At 48.9% G+C, this 22,818-nt stretch overlaps 1 protein-coding gene across 1 annotated transcript; it reads left to right on the top strand.

Moving 5' to 3' along the window:
* The first annotated feature begins 13,588 nt into the window (after nucleotides 1-13,588).
* On the top strand, nucleotides 13,589-21,050 carry AREG (amphiregulin). The gene is made up of 6 exons (XM_082760348.1): nucleotides 13,589-13,757; nucleotides 13,872-14,036; nucleotides 16,455-16,638; nucleotides 17,091-17,249; nucleotides 18,925-19,027; nucleotides 19,836-21,050. Exons 1-5 carry the CDS (start codon nucleotides 13,715-13,717, stop codon nucleotides 19,010-19,012), a joined length of 639 nt encoding a protein of 212 aa, XP_082616474.1. The 5' UTR covers nucleotides 13,589-13,714; the 3' UTR covers nucleotides 19,013-19,027; nucleotides 19,836-21,050.
* Nucleotides 21,051-22,818: the final 1,768 nt, after the last annotated feature.

Genomic DNA, 22,818 nt, shown 5'->3' with positions numbered 1-22,818 from the left:
CAAAGTGCTTAGCTTTTGTGCAAAAGTTACTTTTGTTAATACTTCCCCTGCTCACAACATCCATCCTTATTTTTTAGTAAGAGGGAGCATAGTGGTTTTAGTAAGAGGAACAGCAGCCAGGCACAAAGCTGCCGAGAGATCAGCGTGAGAGCAGGCACAGCAAATTAAGCCATCCTTCGCTTATCACTTCTTGAGGGGGAAGGTTTTTCAGCATCTGTTGCGTGCCTGCTGTTACTAAACAGGGAACCCTCGTAGCCACAGTGCCCATGGTCACGGCCATAGCGTGCTCATCCCCCGTGGCCCACACAACAGAGGACACGGTGACACACCGAGCTCCAGAGGCTGACCTTTCTCTGCCCAGCTGCCGCCTTGCCTGTTGCGTGCTTCGTGGTAATGTCACTAGAGGTGCTGTGGCAATCTCAAGCCTCTGTGAGTCATGTGTCCCCCTCGACGGGTTTCCTTGGAGTGCGTCAGCCAGTAATGCCCCGAGCTTGCTGAGAGCCGGAGGAAGCCTCCCTGACGATCTTGGGTTACATCACGGAGGCGGAGGATGTTTGGACAACTGGTTCCAGTCTCCACTGAGGCAAGTCTGAGATTGCGCAGAGCAGCTGGCACCTCACCTTGGTGCTGCTCGTGAGAAGGCCAGATTTGGGGCACAGGGAGGAGGGGAGGTGAAAAGGGCTGGAAAGACTTACAAATCACGCACTCATTGCAGAGCCGGGCTGGGTCAGTAGCAGCCATCCTTCTTGTTGGTGACGAAGAAAGGATGAGTGGACAGATGGATGGACGGATGGACAGATGAACACATGGAAGGAGGGAAGAAATGATGAATGAAAGGGATGAAGGAAGCAAGCAAGCAAGAAAGGAAGGAAGGAAGGTGCTCCATCAGTAAAGGTGGAAGTTTGGTCTTGCACAAATAATTATTATTATTTTAATAAAGCTAGTGCCAAACCTAAATTACTCCAGCACTCCCATTATATAATTCCACCCTGTATGATTAAAAGCTTTCCCAGCAAACTGGGAGATTACAACAATTGATCAAAAAATATTGAGAAACCTCTCTGCCCTACCCCGCTGGATGCCAGTTTGATCTTTCTGACCCAGTCATCAGAGGGCATCAAAGTCTTGATAGGAAAACCCAGCAGGAATTCAGGAGAGGAGATGCAATAGTGAACCAGCAGCAGCCTCAATTTCACCACTGGTCCGTGAACGTTTGCCAGTGGTCCCCAGTGGTCCTGTGGTCCTCTTTCTGTTCCGGATCTTCAGGCTGGTTGTCAATGCCCTTCATTATAACGGGAAGTGGAGGCAGTTGTACAAGCCGCATGAATGAGGAAGAAAATCCAGTTTAGCTGCCTCTGCCAGGATGGCTGTCACTTAGGCAGCAGAGGAGGGGAAATAGGGCTTAATTTAGGAGAGGAGAATAGGTAGTGGGAGATGGATCTCCATCAGGATACCCATGTCAGGTCACTTCTGAGAGGGAGGCAGTGGCAACCAAACTGAAGAGTTTAGACGAGGGCAAGAAAAGATGGCAAGACTTGTGATAGCAAAAAGAACACGATGTTGAAGTCAGCCGGTAACAGGAGGACCCGGTACCTTACAAGATCAATGCACCTTTGGCTTCCCAAACATACAAGAGGTTCGCATGCTCAGCCCACCCATGGCAGTAAGAAGCTTTGTAAAACAGCAGAGCAAGATGCAGCAATCTTCAGAAAACTCCTGTTTTTCTGTAGAAAACATGCCAGGAGGACAGCGGCATTTGTCTGAGCAAGTCAGACAAATCAGGTCAGCTACTGGAGGATCAGATGGGCTTTAAATCAGCAGGAAAACCCAGGAATGAGTGCAAGCCATCATTTTCAGGGGAGCTCTGCAAGAGATGCTCACAAACCCTTCCCAAACCTGCTCCAAGAGCCCTGGCTCCTCTCCTTCCCTTTAGTATCACATTTGTCTTTTGAAATGGGACAAGAATACCGCAGCCAAGGGTAGTCCCAACCCAACCATCAGCAGCTGGAAGGCTCTGCTGGGAAAGCCAGGGCTGCCTGCGCCCACTCGGTGCTGCGGTGACCGCTCTGCTCAGGCTGTGACTTTGGCCTGACTCGCTCCATTCCTCATCGGCCGCTGCCTGAGCGGGGACATCTCCCTGCACGTGGTGACACAGCTGGGCCTGTCGGCTGCTCCCCGCGTAGAGCTGCGTGCTCCTGATCTGCAGTCAGGTTTGCTGGGAGCAGGCCCATCAGAAGGATTTTTCTGGTGGAAAACATGAGTTCTGCAAGCAAAAACTTTCTGACTTGGGATTGTTTCTTCTCCCAGTGAATTAATCCATTTACTTGGTTTCCTTTCCACTAGGGTCACTGGACTGGGCTATTTCAGCCAGTTCAGCACTGTTTAAAACTTTTTTTTTTTTTTTTTTTTTTGACTCACCCAAGCTTTTTTGTTCCAATAATCTCAAATCAAGCAAAGAAAGGAAAAAAAAAACAAAACAAAAAAAAAAAACTTCATTAGTCAGTATTCCTGTACAGGTCAGTGCGCCACGAATCTTCTGACATTGGTTTCATTCCCGCCTAGTGGTCACCTCAAGGACTACATCTCCCACTTCCACATCCCCAATTATTTGCCTCCCTGCCCCATCCTGCCACCAGGAGTTAGCTGGCAGAAGGAAGCAACATTTAGAAGTCTCCTGGGGAAAAGAAGCATTTTGTGCCCCAAAATGGCAGAGAACATTCTGAGCTTACAAATAAATAAATAAATAAATAAATAAATAAAATGTTTTGTATGCACTGAAAAACATAGAAATGAAGAGTTTCAGAGTTTTCTTAACACAAAGCTTGCAGCATTGCTGACACCCCCATGGAAAAAATACTTATGCAATTTTAGGGTACTGTCCTCTTTGGGAATAGAAATCAAGGTTGGAAAGTCAGATTCTCCATAGGGGCAGACACATGGCTTTGGTCTGTCCTGATCTGAAAGGCACAAACCACATCTCCTGGAAGGTTCTCACCGTTCCTTGTGCACGCTGTCCTCGGTGTGGTTAATCATTACTGCAAGGCTCAGTTTCCTGACATTTACCAGCAAAGTCTTCCTTTCTTTCCAAACCCAGGGCACGCAGCAGGCTCTGGAGAGCTGTGCGGCCACCAAGGGCATTTAGTCAGTCTCGTCCCTCATGGCCACAGGTACCTTGAAACTAGGCCCGTCTTTGGCAGAGGCTGGAAGCAATTCCCAAGGGAATGATGGATTTTATTCACCCCAAAGCCGCCCTTCCTGCAAATTCATCAACTTCAAGATGAACCACTCGAGCTCACGGTCTGAGAATGCAGGAGTCACTGCGTCCTCCTGAGGATTTGGCACTGAGCTCAGCCCTGACGCACTTTGCCCACCAGCGGCCACCCAGGACGGAGAGATCTCTGATTGCCCTGCTGGTAATTTGGCAGCCGTGGGTGGCGAGGAAATGGCGTGTGTGCATTTGTGGCTCTCTTCACACTGGGTGCAGAGCTGTGTCAGAAAAAGCTTTCCCTCGGAGTCTCCTCTGTTTACTGGTGAAGCGATGCCTTACCTGGCTGCCTCCCTTGCGGATTTCCACCTGCAGGACAGCAGGGAGTCTCCGTTTCAGACACTGGAGCTCAGCGGCAGTGGAGAGGCTGCCTTGGTGCCCCACTCGCTGCACCAAAGGTCTGGCTCATGGGATTGCTGACAAGGGATAGCCACTCCAGCAACACCACAGTGCACATGGATGGTGAGATGGGTACATGCTGCCTATCAGTGGTCCAACCAGCAAAGTCCCATCAGCCCCAAAATCCTCACAGGCCCAGCTTGGACTTCAGAAACAAGAGCCACATCCACAGTGGGGCTAATGGCACAGGTGTCAGCTCTGCTGTGCGGGCGCACGCTGGGAATACACTGACTCTCCAGCTAGCAGTGGGGATGGAATAGAGCTTGGGTGAAAATCCCTTTTGCAGAGGCATTCCTAAATTGGAGTGCGAGGCCACTTGTCACTGTAGGTCCACAGGGCCCCAGGCAGCCTGGCTTCTCTTCCTTTCAGTTTCCTTCAAAACTTTTAAAGTGTTTACCTACCATGTCACTTAAGGTGCCACACAGAACACCTGCAAAATGAAGCATTTGGCATTCGTGTGGGTCAGGATGCTTGAAACATGACTCTTGAATTGAAACCGTATGGCCATTTCTGAGTTTTCAAACAAAGTTTTGTGCATATGGGTTCCTTCCAACTCAGGATACTCTATTATTCTATGATTCTATGATTCATTTTTTCCAGCTCAGCTCTTTCTTTTAAGTGCCTTTAATTTTATTTGCCACCAATCTACTAATGTGGGGAAAAATGGTTTTCTGGCTGCAGTGACCTGTTTCATGCATGTTAAAATAGTATTTATTTAAATCTTAAAATAATTTAAATTTAGTCAAACACATTACATTTTCTCTCTCTCTTTCTTTAGAAACGTGTTAATTCCATGCAACTTGAGCAAGCTTGGGAACAACCTTCTGGAGTTAAGAATGGAAGACATCATTCAGTATCAGCAAAGCAGGTGAATCTCAAATGAAGGTTTCAGAAGGCAGAGCAGGGGACAAATCCTGTTACACGAAATGGGTAAATCCATCCTGCCCTTCTGTAATTCGGATCAACATAACCCAGGTAGGAGGGAATAGAGACAAAGATCTCTTTCTCTGCCAGAAAGCTGATTTTGACACTAATCCCTTTCACCACTGTCGTGGTTCCGCTCGAGTGGGCAGCCGAGCTCCACCACAACCGCTCTCTCACTCCCCCTCTCCTCAAAGAGGAAGGGGGAGAAAATACAACACAGAGAACTTGAGGTTTGAGATAAGAAAGGTTTAATTAAAGGGAAAGGGAATGGGAGGAAAAAAAAACAGAGTCAAAAGAAGCAATCAGTCCGCGCGGAAGCACAGAGAGAGAGAAAATTATTCTCTACTTCCCATCAGTGAGCGGTGTTCGGCCACGTCCTGGGAAGCAGGGCCCCAAACGCGTAGTGGTTGTTCAGGAGGAACAGCCCCCTCCCCCACGAGAGCCCCCCCTTTTATTGCTGAGTGTGACATCAGGTGTTATGGAATATCCCTTTGGTTGGTTTAGGTCAGCTGCCCCAGCAATGTCCCCTCCCCATCACTTGCCCACCCCCAGTCTGCTGGCTCTTGGGGGCTTGGAAGGAGTCCTGATGCTGTGCCAGCACTATGCAGCAATAGACACAACACTGGAGTGATATCAGTGCTGTTCCAGCTACGAGTGCAGAGTACAGCACTGTGTGGGCTGCTGCAGGGAAAAGGTGACTCCAGCTCAGACAGACCCAACACAACCACCAGCATCTCCTCTCAGCTCCTGCTCTCCCATACCAGCTCCTGCATTCATCTGAAACCAGTTCATTTCCCACTGTGTAGGTGAGTTACCTCTTACCATGGCAATGGAACAGAGCTGAGCTCTACATTTCAGGGAAAGCCTTTGGTGGAGACCAAAGCTCAGTGCTCAGCAGTGCATTCAGTACCTCCAGGTCCCTCCTTCCCCACTGGATGCAGACGTGTCCCCACCGAAACCTCTTGGGTGTAGCCCACAGGGACAGGAGGAGCAGTGCATATGCTTGTGCGTTGGTCACATTGAATTTGAGAGTGGAACGAGACTTTTTGCAAGCAAAGCACAGCCCATGTGAGTACAAGACATGAACCCCACTCACTGTGGAGACTCGGTTTTGCTTCAGAGCACTGTGTGTCCCCATGCAGTCAGACCAGGAGAACCCAAACATGCCAAGAGGACAGTTTTGTAGCATGCCAATGTAAACAGGTTTCTGTCCAAGGACTTCAAGAACAGTTGTTGTTTTTTTCCTACATGAAGGCAAACTTACTTGCAGAAGGAAATGAGACTGTGCTTAGGAAGCCTTCTTCACAGCATGAGTGTGTAATCTTTATGCAAACAAGACCTTACTCATGTGGTGTGTCTCAGCAGTCCTCTCCTGGGAAAGCTTTGGCTCCACATTCCAGCCTGCTGGGGACAGACACAACACGCGAGGAGGAAGGTGCATGAGGTGCACAGGTTTCGCTGACAGATGGACATGTGAGGCTGGAAGCAGCATCACAAGGCACTCACTGGTCCCACTTCATCACGGTGAAATGACCACCCAAATTGCCAGGGCTGACTTAGTCCGGTGGCGCATTTGTAGTTTGTCACATTTCATGTTTATTTGCTAGTACAATTAATTAAAGGCAGCCGACGTCAGGAGGGCACGGGACTTGTAGCCAAATGCAGGTACTACCAGCTAACAATGGGATTTCCAAGGAAGCATAACAAACATGCCCATGAAATAGAGTGTTCTCCTCAATTTCTTTGCTTACTCATGGCCTGTGAAAAAAACAAAATCCAGAGTGATCTACGTAATCATTGTTGTGCGTAGGAAGGCTTGCCCGGGCTTTGTTCTGGGGAAAAATCTAGCTTTGGCAAAGGTGAGAGGAAAGGAATTTCTAATTGCTTTAGGCTTCTCTTTGTGATTCATTGTTTCTTCACATACTAAATGACTTCAGGTAGGTAAAGAAAATTCACCTACTGATGCACCAGTGGCAAACACTCAGCTGTGGCAAGACAGTGCCAGATGTCCTCCTCTTCCTGGGAGCAGGATGATTCAGAGAGAAATCCATTCAGATCGAGGGAAATATGATGAGTTGCGCTTACACCAAAGACTCTGCACTCTGCTCCTGCTGCAGGAAGCAAAAGCAAAGCAAACCTGCACAAGAGTTGGGCTTGCAGTAAGGGGTCCCTCCAACAGCCAGGCAAAGGGCTTTCCACATGTTTATTTCTAAAATCTGTGTTTGATTCTCACACCGGAAGATAGGACTTGAGTTTGACTCCTCCTGAGAGCTTTCCTAAGGGGTCTGAGTCACACGCCAACAAACCGATGTATGCAGCAGAGATGAGAAATGGGCAAGCAGCAAAGAAACAACAGCCCTTTTGTCACGGCATGGGCCAGATGCGTCTTTGTAAAGATGCTGGGACAAAACGTGTTCACTTCGGATGGCAGAGACCGCTTCTTGGCTGAAGGGATTTGACCAGGTTGCTGCAGCTCCCAATTGTAGCAGCTCACAGCTAGGTGAAGTCTTTTCTCCATGCTCTGTTCACCTGTGTGCATCCATCTTTCTCACCAGCCATCCAAAATTACAAACCAAATTGGAAAAAAAAAACACATTGTGTGAGGAAGATTATAAATTAAAAAGCTACAACTTTCCCTGCACTTCCAGGAGAAAATTCCCAAGCAATTCTCATCTGTACTTTATTTCTCTGCTGCTCCGAATGCTGTTGGAAATAACATGCAATATGAAAGAAAAACATGACGCTATTTCTGTCACGTGTTCCTGGTCCTCATATGAGACGATAATCCCTCAAAACGTGCAGTACCGTGTAATTTACTCACATGCTTTCAAATTAGGTGATACGCATCTCCACAGTGACTTCATACCCAAGCCACTAAGGTGAGGAAAGGGATATGTTGTTCACCCCACTTAACAAACTCAGTTATTCAAGCTACACTTTGCAACTTTCATTGGCATCAACACACTTCAGGTCAGACAGACTTCCGTGGAGAAGATCCTCCTAGGGCAGCCTGATTTGTAACCCCAAATTGTTGCCACCCCATCTGCACAGGACTACCTCAAGGAACTTTGCCTACAAAAGATTGCTCCTCCACTGTTAAAACCAGTGGTTCTATTTACTCTGACCACACTACACGGTGTCCTTAAAAAGAAAGCTGCAGCAGGCATGGAATAATTAAAAACTACATAAGGGCTTTTGCCTACGGAAAGCCACTTTATCACAGTACGCCAAAAAAGCGATCATCCAGAAGTTGTATGGAATGAAGGAAACAGAAGACTCATAACTAAAATTCCAGGCATTAGAGGCAACCACGTTCTAGCTTTTAAAAACTCCGCATTGTAGTATAGGACTTTGGGATTTTGTTGTAGGTTTGTTGTTGTTGTTCTTTGTTTGTTTGTTTTGTGGGGGGGATTTAAGGTGAAGATTTCTGCTCTGGTCTTTTCAGCTCAATCTCTAAGACACTAAAGAAAAAAAGAAGCCTTTTTTTTCCAAGTGTAGACATTATTCTTCAAACAGCCACGCTGCTCATATAAATACGCACATTCTCTGAGCTGAGTGCTGGGAGATGACCGTGCCTTAATGAACAGCAGCCAGGCAGCTTTTGCTACCATGGTGGAAAAGTTTAAACAATTTTTCTCTTCTTTTTAAAATGAGTATGTCGGGGATACTTGCAAAACAATACATGACCTACATCCAACTTTGGAATGCATTAAGATGGCTCTCCCCCTCTGTAGGGACCATGCAGGGCTGCAACCTGAGAAACTGTGTGGAGAAGAGAGATACTACGGTGATTCTGCCCACCTGAGAGCAACAAGGTATTCTGAATATATGCAGCTGTGTGCAGAGTGCAGGTGAAGCAGTGTGATATGCAAGGTAAGGGGCCAGAGTTACCTTGCCCAGGTACCTCAGTGCACAGATTACAACAGCAGAGGTCCAGCCTCAGTTTTTGTAGGGACTCCTGTACAACATCTTCCCCTCTTGGTCCCGTGGGGCCAGGGAAGCAGGGTCAGGATGGTGGTGGTGCATTGTAGTACTGTGGGGAGCCTGACTCCAGGAGGACGTGGGCAGGACCACGAGCCCTGGAGTCCTGGGGAATGTTTCTGTGATCGCCCGAGGAAATGGAAGACAGGGCAGCAGGTTTCAGTGCTCTCCGGCATGGAGGAGCTGGTATTACAGAAGGAGATTGTTAGCTGAGGGCCAGCTCCCAGTTCTAGTGTAAATCCAGCATTGCTTCACCCTGCTCACCGCTTCAGGCCCTTACAATTACCGCTGGGGTCAGAATCTGCCCCTGAGCATTTGCAAATTGCACAAAAATGAGTGGGTGAGCGCTGGAGGTTGTATTTGGTCAAATGAGAGCTGCTGGGTGCATGCTGTGTGGAAAATTAACCAGTCAGAGCCTGGGGCAGGGCTCTAACAGCAGGCAGCTTCCCAAAAATCCTCCTAGAGTATGGCAGGACTTTCATCCCAGCCACCAATGTGTTCCCTGCCACCACTGCAAATCTGAGCCCGGCCTGTCATCAGGAGGTGGGAGATGGCCCAGGACATTCTGCAAATTTCAGGCTGGCCATCCCTGAAAGATGTGGAAAGCATGTGTAAAATCCCACTGCTGAGATTCGGTAGCATTAAGTCCCTCAGTGCCATTGTGTGCTTCATCAGGTGAGGCAGGGATGCACACAGCTGTTAGAGTTTCCCTTAGCTGATTAGGAACCCCTTGGGTTTTCAGGGGGCTGCTTTTCATCCGTATTGATGTAAATGAGAGAAAAACGCAGATCTCGTAGTTGTCGTGGGCGCCTGTAGATTCTGCCCTTTTTGTTTTTATTCTTTAGGCATGCTGCAGAAGATTTTGCAGTCAAACGTGGAGCAGCTGAAGACACGTGCCACTGGGCAGATTTCCCTGGGGTGAGCAGCTGATGCAGTACACCTGCATAAATTATTCCCTTTCTGGACGGGTCTCACTCATGAAGTCTCTGCTTCAACCTAGGTCTCTGGGAAAGGAATCGAGTACTACCAGACTGTCACCACCTCAGGAGAGATGTTGCTGTTGACTTTCATGGCAGGGCTGCATGGTCCTCCAAATGCCTGCATATCTCAGAGGCTAGGACCTTCGTACCGATTTCCAGAAGTGCCGTATTGTTTCCCCTTCCTTCCCACCAAGAACCCAGGCTAGGCATCCACATCCTCGTAATTACAGCAATCTTGACTTGCATCAGCAGGAACTGGAGTGACACATGCCTCACTTCAAAGCTCTCTCCCTGCCTATGAGGTAGCTGCTGATAGCAGAAGATACTGGCATCTGCAGATCACAAATCAAGTGAAAGTCTAGTGAGCTGCCCAGAAGACACTGCTCCGGTTTGAGTCATCACCCTTTTCCACCTGTTCTCAACTGGATGGATGAGAAAGGATAACTCATGTTCAAACACCCAGGTCAGCTGCGCCCGCCCATACAAAATAAACATTTGATGTCAGTGAAGAAAATTAATGGGCAGCAATTTCTGCCACTTCCTTTCCCTTCACGCATTTCTCTGGAGTTTTATCAAAAGTAAAGAGAGTGAATAATGAGATCGTGGCTGGCACGCGGACACTGCTGGAGGACACGATGCCCAAGCATGCCCCGCCAGGGCCAGGCAGGACTGGTGTCACTTGGCCTCTACAATCCCTGCCTGAGCCCCTGATTGTCACTGCATGGCCGGGGAAGGGACAGGCTGCTTGCTGGCCACCCCATGCAGGGTGAGAGCAGGGTGGCTTTCACTCTGATACGCGGGGACAGAGGAGAAGGAAATATAATCCACATTCTCTGCCAGTCTGGGGGCTCCCAGCGTCATTGAGAGCTGAAAATATGTAACTTCACGTCCTGGGCACATCTTTCCAGTTTGATCACCTCACGCTGATGGATCACGGTCAGTGAGGGGCACAGCAGGTCCCGGGAGCTGCCAAGTGAAAGCTGAGGAGAGCTGAACTTGTACAGAAATGAGAGCACATTAATTCTGCCAGCAAAAATTTGTTGGGATTCACCACAGAATGGGAAATTCACCACAGTTGGGATTCACCACAAATGTCTGCGTGGCAGGGTCTGACCTGCTGTCTCGGGATATCACGGCATTGCCAGGGTGGTCTGACAGCCCCAGGGAGCAGCTAGCCAGATGATGCACTGCTCCAGAGCAGGAAGCACAGCCACCACGTTCACCCCTGGCATGGTTTCTGGAGAAGACAAGCCTGGGAAAAGGCAGGCAGACCGTCGGAGAGAAATCTCCCCTCCAACGTGGCTGCAGTGCCATAATTGCACCCTGCGAGGCTCACCAGCCTTCGGGGAAGCTCCCTGTGCCCCGCAACAAGCAGGATGGACAGTGGCTTGCAGCCACAGCAGGGTGTCCTACTGGAAAACCCCAGGTGCCGCCGGGAGCGGTGGCTCAGTAGGTGGCACTCTGCATCCACGGGGAACCAGCACCTTCCCAAAAGCGAGCCCTGCCCCTCACTGGCCCAGCACCCTGACCTGCCAGCCCCACTGCAGTGGGGCAGCACACAGGGGTGAGTCCTGCAGCCCCCTCAAAGCTTCATCTCCTTCCATCACTGCTGGGGATGTCCTCCAGCAGCTCAGCCTGGGGACAAAGTCCAAGCATCCTTCCAGCCTGGGAACAATGCCATGGTCAAGCTGAGCACCTCCTGCCTGATAGCATGCAGCTGATGGGGGCACGGAGTTGGGAAGAGCAGATCCAGGCCCTCCCTGCTCAGGAAGTGTCTGATTTCCCTTCGCCTGTGCCAGGTAAGCTGGTCAGAGGCTGGCCCTACAGATCAGCAAGGGGGAGGTTTCCAAAATCTTTGTCCTGCTTGTGGCTCCCTCTGCAGTTGATGGAAGTTCTGTTGGTGACGCATCAGCCAGAGCACTGGGGGCTTCCCTCCCTGCACATCTCCCCAAAACACCTGACCTCTGGAGGTGTCATCTCAGAGAAGCCCGCAGAGCTTTGCTGGAAAGCATTTTGGGAAAAGCTCTGGTGATATCTCCCCCAACCCTCCTCCTGTCCAACTGGCAGCCAGCACCCTCGGTATGTTCCCTGGATGCTGAGAGTCTCACCTTGCTGCCCCAAACATCCCAGCTGCATTGGCAGTACAGGATGGCAAAAGAAAAACACTCTCATGCCTTTGCTGTGGCCACCAGCACTTCTAAAGCGTTTCACAGGGAGAAGAGGAGATTCCTGAACTGTGCTAGTTTATGCCCGGCCACCCGTTTTTCTTGCAGGAAGCAGGAGAGGCAGGAGGAAGTCAGCGAAATGCCTAACAAATTTGTAGCGTGCCAAGCCAAATTCCTTGCCGCTGCCAGCTGGTGAAGCGGAGCCATTGGTTGGAGATTTCAGGAGCGAGGTCAGAGTCAGTAGCTGGATGTGCCATGTTTGGTCTCTAAACAGTGCAGGTAAGACAGTCGATTGCACTCGGGTCATTAAACCTTTCCCCCGGTTAGCTTCTATTTTCACTTGCTTAGCAATTTGCCAAGCACAGCATGAGGTTGGAATTTTCAGTGCTTCTTGGAATGAGATTGAAAGAATTACCTCAAAGTGTTCCCGGTAAATTTCTCTCTAACAAAGGCTGGGAGAAATTTACTTCATTTTAAAGGCAGCAAAAAAAAAAGAAAACAGGGAAGCTGTAGGAGCCAGCTTTGAGCACGTCAGGCGAGGGGCAGGAAAGGTCTCAACTTAGGCAGCTCTATTTGGCCATTCTCACAAAACAAACCCCACTTGTAGGCAGAACAGACCCCGTCCCCAAAAGTCAGCATCTCTGCCTTTGGAGAAGCTGTGCTCACACTTGGTCTGTGCCCTGTACCTTACAGGGGTTATGGGTGGGTAGCTCAGGTCTGTGGTGGAGGGGAGGGAGCTGCGTTGAGCCCCAGGCTGCCCCCAGATGAAGACTGAGCGACTGATTTGGCAGCGTCTTTTTTGGAGCTGTCAGGCATCGCTTCCCAAGATTTACTCACTCTGGAGTGCTCGGCGCGGAGCTGGCATGAGCCTGAGAGCCAAACAGAGCCCCGGGAGCTGTGTGTCCTCCTTTGGCCTGCAGAGAAGAGGGGAGAAGACTTAATAACCGAGCAACTTGGATCCCAGACAGGTTAAACAAAGGCTCCGGCAGCTCCCTGAGCTGCAAATGGCATTCCAGAGCATCCCAATTAGAAGAGCAGAGCTTTGTCTGACTCTCACGGCCATCCCACCCTCTTCTGCTTCCTCCTTACAGTCGAGTACTGGGGATGCTCTTACAACACCCCGTGAGGAGGAACCTGATGCAGAGAGCTCCCACCACACGGCTGCTGGGGGCCGTACGTCCCCCCCCCGATGCTCCACGCTGAGCCTTTGTGGTGCTGACCGACACCAAGAGGCACCCACCTGCTGTCCTCGCACCACTGTAGGGCTTTTCTGCATTCCCACGCTACACCAGCACGCTACAACCTGTTCCCCTGGGGTCATCCCCTACAAGCAAGCCGGTGTGGGACACGGGAGAGCAAGGCGCCCTTCACCAGGGGTGAGCGCCCACCCTGGCTGGCTGCCCCCCTCCTTGCCCCAACTTCGTCAGTCATTACTCACGTCCTGCTCCCCGAGCACACCACCCACGGCCCCGCACGCAGGGCCACCACCGCCTTTGTTGCCCCCCAAAACACGCCAACCCGCTTCCTCCGAGGGGCAGAGCAAAGAGCGGGGGCGTGCCCCGCCATAAACGTGCCTGCCCGTGTGTGTACGGGGCTCGCCATGGCAACCCCGCTCCGCATCACAGCGCCAGAGGAGGGGACGCGGAGCCGGGGGGGAGCCGCCGACCCCCTGAGGGGGGCTCCCCACAGGGCGACCGTTGGGCGGGAGCGCGACCGTTAGGGGGGTAGAGGGACCGTTAACGGCGGGCGCGAGCCCCCCGCGCGCGCTCAGCAAGGTGCGCGTGCGCCGCCCTCCCCCCGCCCTCACGGCTCCCTCCCTCCCCCCTCACCTGCGGCCCCGCCCGGTGACGTCACGGAGCCGCCTATAAAAGGGGCGGCGGCGGCGGGCGGCTCCTCATGGAGCGCTGCGTGCCGCCGCCTGTCGCGACACTCCCCCTGTCGCCACGCTCCCCCTGTCGCCGCCGTCTCCTCCGACGCTCCCGTCGCCGCCGCGATCACCGATGCGCGCCCTGGCGTTGCTCGTCGCGCTGGCCGCGCTCGCAGGTGCGGGGGAGGGCGGTGAGGGCGCCTCACGGGCGGCGGTTGGGGCCGTTATGAGGCGGTTGGGGGGGGTTGGCGGGCTGCGCGCCCCCCTGACGGCGCCGTCTCTCCTCACAGCCCGCCTCGCCGCCGCCTCAGCGGCCAACGGCACCCAGCCCGGCCCGAGGGAGGCTGAGGGCCGCCAGGGGGAGGCTGTGCCCGGCCCCGACTACGAGGAGGAGGAGGAGGAGGGTGAAGAGGCGCTGCCCGTCCACCAGTACATCGTGGATGACTTGATCCGAGGTGAGGTGGCGGACCCTCCCCGCGGCTGTGCTTCGCCTGCTCCGTGCTGCCCCTTCTCGCCTCGCCGTGTGTGGAGTGCTCCTGCTGGGTTAGAAATAGGGCGTCAGGTTTGGGAGCTCGGTGGGAGTGAAGTTAGGGGTTGTGGGAGCTGCTGTGCTGCCTTCCTCACTTTCCTCACAGGAAAGTTGTGGTGGAGTGACTGCCTAGCTGCTGTGGGAGCATCAGCAGGGCTGCTGGGTGCTGTCCCTCTCAGGAGAGGGGTTGAGATGAGGCTGGTTGTTCTGCCTTGAAGGCTTTTTGGGGTGTCTTCTCATGCTTACTTGACTTGGAGTTGACTAAAGCTTTGCAGAAGAAACCAACACAAGCGCCATAAGTGGCTGCAGAAGTGCTTGTTAGGCATCCTTTAGCCAGCACTTAAACAGTCCTGGAAGCAATGAGGATATTTGAGCAGCCCACCGGACCAAGAACAGAGGGGACAGGAGGACCTTCTTGGTTCTCATCTAAGTGCAGTTGTGAGACAAGTTGTGGAGGCTGGGGCTAAAGGAATACCTACGAGTGATTAGCAATTCAGTGCAGGATAGTAATCGGTGCTGTTGCCTTCTAGGATGGGATCCAACTGCTGTTTTTCCTGAGGGAACACCCTGAGGCTTGAATGAGACTCAGGGGAGCATGTTCCAGATATTATGTACGGGAACGTGTGGACCCTTGTTCAAGCTTTCTGTGACTGCAAGACCTTCAGGGGGAACAGGAATGTCAGAGTTAGTGAGCAGTTTAGCCAGTAAAACTACTGGCTCCGTGACTTCTGTGTTGTCTAACTGCACAGAAACCAGATTTGTTACCAAAGGTGGTTGGTTTGTAGACAAGCTCTGCTACTTGGCATGAAGTTTATCTGTGGAGGGAGTCTTCAAGCTGTTATGATTCAACTGTGGATGGTTTTCTTGGCTATGCAGCTTGCAGACGGGGACGTAGATCAAACCAACAGCTTCTTCCTTGAAGAAGGAAGAATGGAAACAGCCTCAATTACGAAAGTGTGAACCTAAATATCAAGTCCAACTGGACAGGACAGAGGCCTCAGCTGTCAGTTTTAAGTTCACACTTCTAGGGATAGGAAACCTTGCTGCAGGAACAGTGTTCCTAGTTTACATATTAATATAGTTTATACAATTTGAATCAGACTTCTGGTTGCTGAAGGCGTTTTTGCTTTTAAGTAACTTCAAGCCAGGCTTGTTGCTCTAGAACTTAAAATGATTGCTGTCTAGACAACAGTGAACTACACCTTGTTTCTTTGTGTACTTTGTGCCATCTCTTGTCACTAGAAATACAGGGCTATGGAGTTGTTGCATCCTGTTGTGGTAACTGCCTGCATGTGTAGTGCTCTGAGTGAAATAATCCCCAAATTTTTCTCTTTGCGGCACTATAGGGAAATAAACAGTCTGGAAGATGACTGCAAATGTCTTCTCTGTTGTTGAGACCTCATGTGGTTAACTGTTACTCCTGAATAGCGTGGCATCACTTGGGGAAGACTTGTTTTATGGCTAGCAGAAAAGGGATGGTTTGTTCAGAGAACCAGTGCTTCACCACCTTGCTCTATGATAATACTATCAAGCTTTGTTGCCATGTGTCTGTGGAGTTTATTCAGCTAGTCAGTGACTGCCCTATGCTTGTTCTCCCTGGCAAAAGGAAGATGCCCTCAAATCCAAAGGCTACTAAGACACCAGCCTCTTAAACCACACTCTTTGGGAGGTTTATTTTAATTGAGATAATGAGGGGCAACAGTAAGTGGCAGAACAAATAACCTGACTCTTGTGGACTCTCCTGCTTTCACTCCTCTGGTGCACTCATCTCAAAGTAGGAGAACTGGAAATGAACTATCTCTTCTGCTGAGGACAGCACTGCAGGTTATTTGGGAGAAACAAGTATGCTAACTGGGATAGCAGGCTGTCTTGGCTTGACAAGCGCCCAGGACTATCTAGCAACTTACAAAGCCTTTCATCACTGATGCAAATAGAGTTTAGAGCAATGGAGGCTGGTAGCCTTGCATCTGCATCGCTATAAAATGTGTGGATGGCTTGGCTCAGTGTGAACTCATATTCTTCAGAAGTCCTTGACTGAACCTATGTGGTTTCACTCAAGTGTCTTAGCCATGTGGAACACGGCTAAGTCCTTTAACTCTGCTCTTTATCCACTCCATCTTCTTTTGCCTGCATTGCTCAGGACTCAACGGTATCAGAGTTAAGCTTAATGAGCTTCTGAGCTTGCTGCATTTGTGCTGGATGTCAAGTACCCAGGTCTTTGCTCACTTGCATTCTGTGCTCCACAATCACAGGCTCTCATGAAGTGATTCCCAAATCTTATTTCATTTTCACAGGATCTGTCTGTTTAGCATTACTAGACTGAGTCCTCTTGTTCTTTTTTCAGTTGAACCTGTGGTTAAGCCCAAGACAACAAAGAAAGGGGGCGAGAAGAATGCTGGCAAATCAAGAAGGAAGAAGAACAAAGGGAAGAACAAAAAGAAAGGGACTCCCTGTGAAATGGAATACAAAAACTTTTGCATCCATGGTGAATGCGTATACCTAGAACATCTCCAGATGGTGACCTGCAAGTAAGTTACGTGCACCTTGCGAGCCAGCTGTGATTTGCATGTACTGGTGGCATATGAGGGCTTAGAGGAAAAATTGGTGTCAAGTTGGCCTAGATCCATCTCGTGCAGTATTTTGACTGAGAATCTTTCTGCCATGTAAATTAAGTGATGATGGAATCTGAGATGCATAACAAGCCACTGAACTCATCAGTTGGTCATAAACTTGAACCAAAAGAATGAAAAGGCGTGTCTTCTTGGAACATCACGCCCAAACTAATCTCAACTTGTTGAAATGCTGACAAATCTTGTGCTAGAGCAGTGACTGCATTTCATGAACATGCTCTGAAGAGAGCATCTTGAGATTCATGTGAAACTCTGAAGATGTTGAAGTCAGGCTTGAATGTGTGTGTAGGCGTCCTTGGCTCCAGACGGTACGGGAGCTGATAAGAACTTGTGTTGATGTTTACTTGCAGGTGTCATCAGGATTTCTTTGGTGAGCGCTGTGGTGAACAGTTCATGAAGACTCAAAGGAAGAATGATGTGGCAAACTACTCCAAGACCGTGTTGGTAGTGGTAGCTGTCCTGCTCTCAAGCATCAGCTTCGTTACTGTACTTATCGTTGTGATAGTGCAGTAAGTATTATGTTCTTGGGTGTCTGGCTGGCTTAAGGGTGAGCAGGGCTTGTGTCTGGTTGTGTCAAAAGTCTGTGTGGCTTGTCTGAACTGTGTGCAAGACCTCCAAAAGGGCAGAGTTCTTATCCTGGCTTGAAGATGTCTTGACGGTAGAAGCGAAGTCTGAAAAGTTCATATCAGGTGTTCGCTTACTCTTTCATTATTGGCTATGTGCAGCCTGTGAATGCTAAGTTTTAAATCAAGAGCCTTCCTGCTACAACCAGAGTACTGGTGCTGCGAAGCATCAGCAGGAGGTGGAGGAGAAGCATTAACGCTGATGCAGCAGTGCATTTCCTAATCCTTGTGCAGAATAATTCTGCCAGCAGTAATGTGACTAATATGTGGCTGTTATCCAACAGCTGGGTACACAGCTAGAGGTAAGGAAACAGTCCTCTAGCTGTCCTTTTCTCAATGGAGGTTGCTGGGCTTAAATACTTGTGCTTTGGGAGAATCAAATAAGGGAGCAAGTGCTGTCTGTCCAAAAGGTTGTATGGCATGCTGTTAAGGTTGAGGAAACAACCATTCCTTGGTTAACGGCTGCAGACAGTGCAGAGCAGTGGGTAACCAGAATCTCAGGTCCTGTTCTATGTACAGTAAAAACTTCACTGGGAATGTTCTTTATGCCTTGCACGAATGCCTCTTCTGTACCTGTGTTTCTCTGTACAAGGTACATGCAGCAGCTTCTACCCATCTATGCCTTGGCTTCTTGTTCTCTAGGCTTTCTGCTGCTGCCATTAGGTAGCTGGCACAGGGAACCTGGATCCAGTGTTAACCAAGCACAGGAGCAGTTCTCTAGGTCAGACACTGCAGCAGGGCTTGGGGTAGTGTGGGTGAAACTCAGAAATCTGGTCTAATTTTAGATTTAGAAGTACATTGAATTAGGTACATGCTGTACCCTTTTGTGCAATTCAGGAAACGAGGTGTGCATTTGTCGTGTTGTTGTTGCTTCATATTTAGATGTGAACTTGAGGAATGCTGGGAAGAACAGTTGCTCTCTGAACACTGCCTCATTCCTCTCTGCTATGAGAGAGAACCAGTTTGTAGTGCTGTAAGAAAACGAGCAGAGTTAGCTGCTGAGGCAAGCCATGCAATAGGACTGCATCTGTCCCATGAACACTCATGAGCTTGAACCGTGAGGTTCATTTATCTGTACCTGTGTCCAGAGGTGGCTTGTTGGGAACACTAGAAAAGACTTCAGGGGAAAAAAATCAGTTAGCAGCTTGCTTTTGATGGGTATTTTGACAAATCTCTTAAATCCCTGTTCCCTTCAAGTCCAGCTCCAGGAAGGAGCAAAGCAGTCTTCACTCTGCAGCTGGTTGCAAAAGGCCTCTGGGCTTTTTGCAGCAAGGCCTCTTCCTCTTGATACCTAGTGAAGCTTGAATCAGGAAGCCCTGGCTCTGTGTGGCAAAACTGCCTGTACTTAACCTGGAGGATCTGTAATGTTATCAAGCTGTCAGATGTAGCTTAGAGATGAATAGTTAAACATTTAAACAGTTGTGCTCAAAAATTCCTGGTGCTCTGGGGTTGCTTGAGGATTTGAAGGATGTTAAGTGTGAATGGTGCAGAGAATGGGGGGCTTGTGACAGAAGGCTTTGTCAGGGTTCAAAATGACCTCTAACATGATGTTGTTCCACAGGGTCAGGAAAAAGTGTCCGCAGTATGAAGAGAAAGAAGAAAGGAAAAAACTTCGGCAAGAAAACAGAAATGGACATGTTGGTGTGTAAATGAGGAAAAAGCAGGTATGAAAGCTGATGTGAAACTTGTTTCAGGTTTTCTAGGTTGGGGTTAACAACACAGGAGTTGCATGCATGTTCAGCAAAGCTAGCCTTACCTTTTAACACATCAAGTGCCTTGAAGCAGGTAGGTTACATGCAAGTGACCTAGGTTACTGGTTTTCTGAAACCACTCATGTTGCAGTTCTGTGAACTCTTCAACAGCACTGTTAGCTTTCTGGTAGGCCTTATCATAGGATATAGCGCAGCAGCCAGATGGATCATTATCTCTCCTGAGAAGTACTGAGACTTTTCACATCTCTTCAAGGCATTAGCAAGTTTGCAGTGCTTAGGGAATACAGAAAGACCAAGCTGCCAACTCAACAACCACCACAGATAGCTCCTCAGTCAAGTTCCATACTCAAAGCAACAGTGCTGAAGCTCCTTGGATAGATGGATTGCTTTAGGGAGAAATGTGGTGGCTTTTAATGAGCAAGTAAGTTACTCTCTTCTGAGCAGAACTGTATTAAACAGCAGTTTCAAGGACTTCTATTGAACAGGAGTTACACTACAAGCTGAAGGAGAAACTAAAGGATAGTCCAGAAAAACTTTGGCATACAGTACTTACGCTTTACCTCATGTGAACTACAGAGCTTATCCAAGCTTTGTCCCGTGACAGTTGCTGAGTTCTGCTCAATGTTTGCTTGAAGCTGAAGAACATGTAGCAGGGCGCACATAGCTAACCTGCCTGCCTTGGATGTAGGTTTGACCTGTTTCTAGTGCGGAATGCTCATGTTTTGGGTGATGGTTAACGTGCCTGGTCTGCCCCTTACAGAACAATTCTGCTGTGGCCACTGCCAAGCTACAGGGTACCTCTGGCTACCTGCCACATCCACCTGGACACTGGGGGCTGGAGTTGTTGCCACTAAGCCCTGACTCATCAAGACGGAGGCTGCCGCAAGGAGATGCCCAACATGCCACTTGCTGCTGAACCACTTGCTGGGGAGAACAGTTGCCACTCTACTTTGTACAACAACATGGAGGGAGCTGCCGCTGCAGGGGCAGAGGACTTGCTATCAGGACCTGCTGGAGACTGCTGTTACTGAGCTTTCTCTACCTGTGCTAGACCTCCAGTCTCTGCTGTTTTGTGGATGGACTTTTTTTTCTGCTAGCAAGTCTCTTTTGGCAGCTCTAACTGAGGAGAAGTTGTGGCTTTCAGCAAAGTGAGGCGAAGGGGAGGATGTTCCCTTCCCTCTCCCCAAAGTTAGAGAAGAGCTTATCTAACTAGGCCTCAGTGGACAAAACTAATTCTGCTCTTGCTGTGCTCCCTGTTGATATCAGCTTCAAACGATTTCATCTCCAGTTCTGACTTGCAGGGTGTTGGTGACAAATCTGTTAGCCACACCTGGGTTCTGTTACTGTATGTGTGGAAGGTTCTCTCTCTGAATTCAGTAGGACTTACTGTGTGAGTGGAGCTATCCATCTGTGTGTGTGCTAGCCACAGTTAAAACTAGCCTCCTCAGGGTGCTAAGAAGGTCTGAAGCTCTGTCCCTGAAGGAAAGCAATGCTTGAAAAAGCAATAAGCCTGGGCACTCCTGTTGTGGTGTCTGTCCATTGGCTACAAACACAGCTGTTATCCAGATGTTGGATGCTGCTTTGGGCAGCATTGAAGTCAAGTGATGCGAATCAGATTCAGCCATTTGACAACTCAGCCAAGAACCTGTTCCTTTGAAGAAAGAAATTGATGCACTGATACTCGGCAAGTGGTGGTCTCCTGTGCTCTACCTCCTGGTGTGAAGAACTCTACTTACCTCAAACTTCTCTGACCCAAGTACCCTCAGTTTCTTGAATGCCCATGCAATCTTGAGCACGGAGTATTATCTGAGTTCAGTTTCTTCTTGGAAGACTGTGTGCACTTTCTAAATAGATCAGAATTCTTCTGGTAGCAGAGCAATGCCATTAATTGTCAAGTTATATCTGTAAATGTGTACATTTATTGTATTTAATATTTAATGTTTCCATAACAAACTTATTTATTTTATAATTAAACTTTTTTATAATCTTATCATGGTAAGAGTTTTTCTTGCTCTCAGGAGTACATGTAAACACTTGAAATTAGAGCTTGGTTTCTCCTCTAAGCATGAGTTTTAACACTTATGTGCACAAAACAGGCCTGGGAAGACCTAACCTACAGCAGGTGCAAAGTAGAGCTCGGTGTTCTTCTCAGAGTGCAAGTTGTTTGTAAACAATGTGCAAATGCAAGTGCTTGCTTCAGTAGGAAGTCCATTAAATTCAACTACAAAGGAGCCTTTTAAGTACTGGACTAGGGAGGGCATTAGTGAGCTACCTCATTGGAAGCAAAATTTGAAACACAAGTTTCAGCAGATGAGTAGCCATTTGCAGCAAAGGGAGAGCTGGGATTGTTGAACAGGGAGAGTCTTTCATCTCACTGTGGTCAGAGAGGATTTCAACGGTGGCTTGGAATCCCATCTTAAGTAAATGAGGAAAAGCAGAATAGCTTCAGGCCTGTGACTCTAAACAGCAAGGAAACCTTGGCCTGTAAAGTCTACCTTTAATTTCTATCCTTCCACAAGTGATTATTAGTCCAACTGTGTGCTGATGTTCCCTCTAAGCATTTCCAGGAGGGAGCTGGGGTCTGAGGTCCAAGTTGCCTAGAAAAAGGGATTCAAAGGGACAAGAGCTGCTTAAATTCCGTAGTTTGAATAAAGATGTGAGAACCTTCTTTTTAAAGCCTCTCTCTCAAACAGGTCTCCGAGAAGGTTAACTGTTGTGTCTTAGGTTGTGGCAGATTGCAAAACTTTCAGGAAAAAAAAAGACCTCAAACTTTCTGCTGGGACCTAAGTTGTGTGCTTGCTGTAGGAGAAGGGCACAGTCCTGTGTCACAGAGCTGAGCCTTGGCCTTTTGGCTTAGCCAGGCTGTTCTCAGACATTCTCTGTGAGAGCCTGTATGGCATGTAGCTGAGGTACAGGTAAATGTATTGCAACATCTCTTGGGAATATGGCAATACTTCATTCCAGGGAACTTGCTTCATTACCAAAGTAAATAGCATCTCTCCAAGTGGCTTTTCCACAGACATTTGGTATTAGAGCTCTGGCAAGAAAAGCTGTTTCTGTAAGTCATGCCAAGGTTTTTGCTTTGGAGTAAACAAGCTCAATCTCAGTAGTGGCTGAGGCATAGCCTAGTGAGACTAGGAATGGATTGCAACTCATATGAAAGCCATGAGACTTCTCTACCCAAATCATATCCATCTTCAGTCATCTTTATAAAGTAAATACCATATTTTTTTTTTCCTTGATAGGCTAAACCAGTCTGAGGCTAAACCAGACTGAGGTGTTTTCACTCTTCCTGTTACAGCTTTGAAGCCTAACAAAAGTGAAGCTGCTACAGTGCAACTTGTAAATTCCATCTGTTGTATGTTTTTCATACTCTGAGTGACTGAAGTTACAAAATGCAGGTGCCCAGCTGAGCCATTTCTGAGAAGTTGCGATCTTGAAAGTTTAAGCCTCAGCTGCAGTTGTCCTGGCTTGGACTGCAGTTCTTGTCAATAATCAAGAAGGAAAATTGTTGATTGCTGCCAGGTGGCTGTGCATGTGCTAACAGCTGTCCTGTGTTAGGCAGGCAGCTTTCTGTGTTCCTTGTGGTGGCCTTTCTGAGCACTGTAGAATGTTTGCTGAGGATATTCCTTCTTGAGAAATTTAGTGCATAAAACTGAGGTGGATGTGCCCTGTCCAGGAATAATACTTAACTGTGTATTTAGAACTAACATGCAGCTTTCCAGTTAAAAAATAAAAATAAG

Source organism: Aythya marila (assembly GCF_965140915.1).
Source record: "Aythya marila genome assembly, chromosome: 4".
NCBI lineage: Eukaryota > Metazoa > Chordata > Aves > Anseriformes > Anatidae > Aythya > Aythya marila.
Note: the sequence above shows the minus strand (reverse complement) of the source record. Positions and strands in the feature narration are given on the sequence as shown.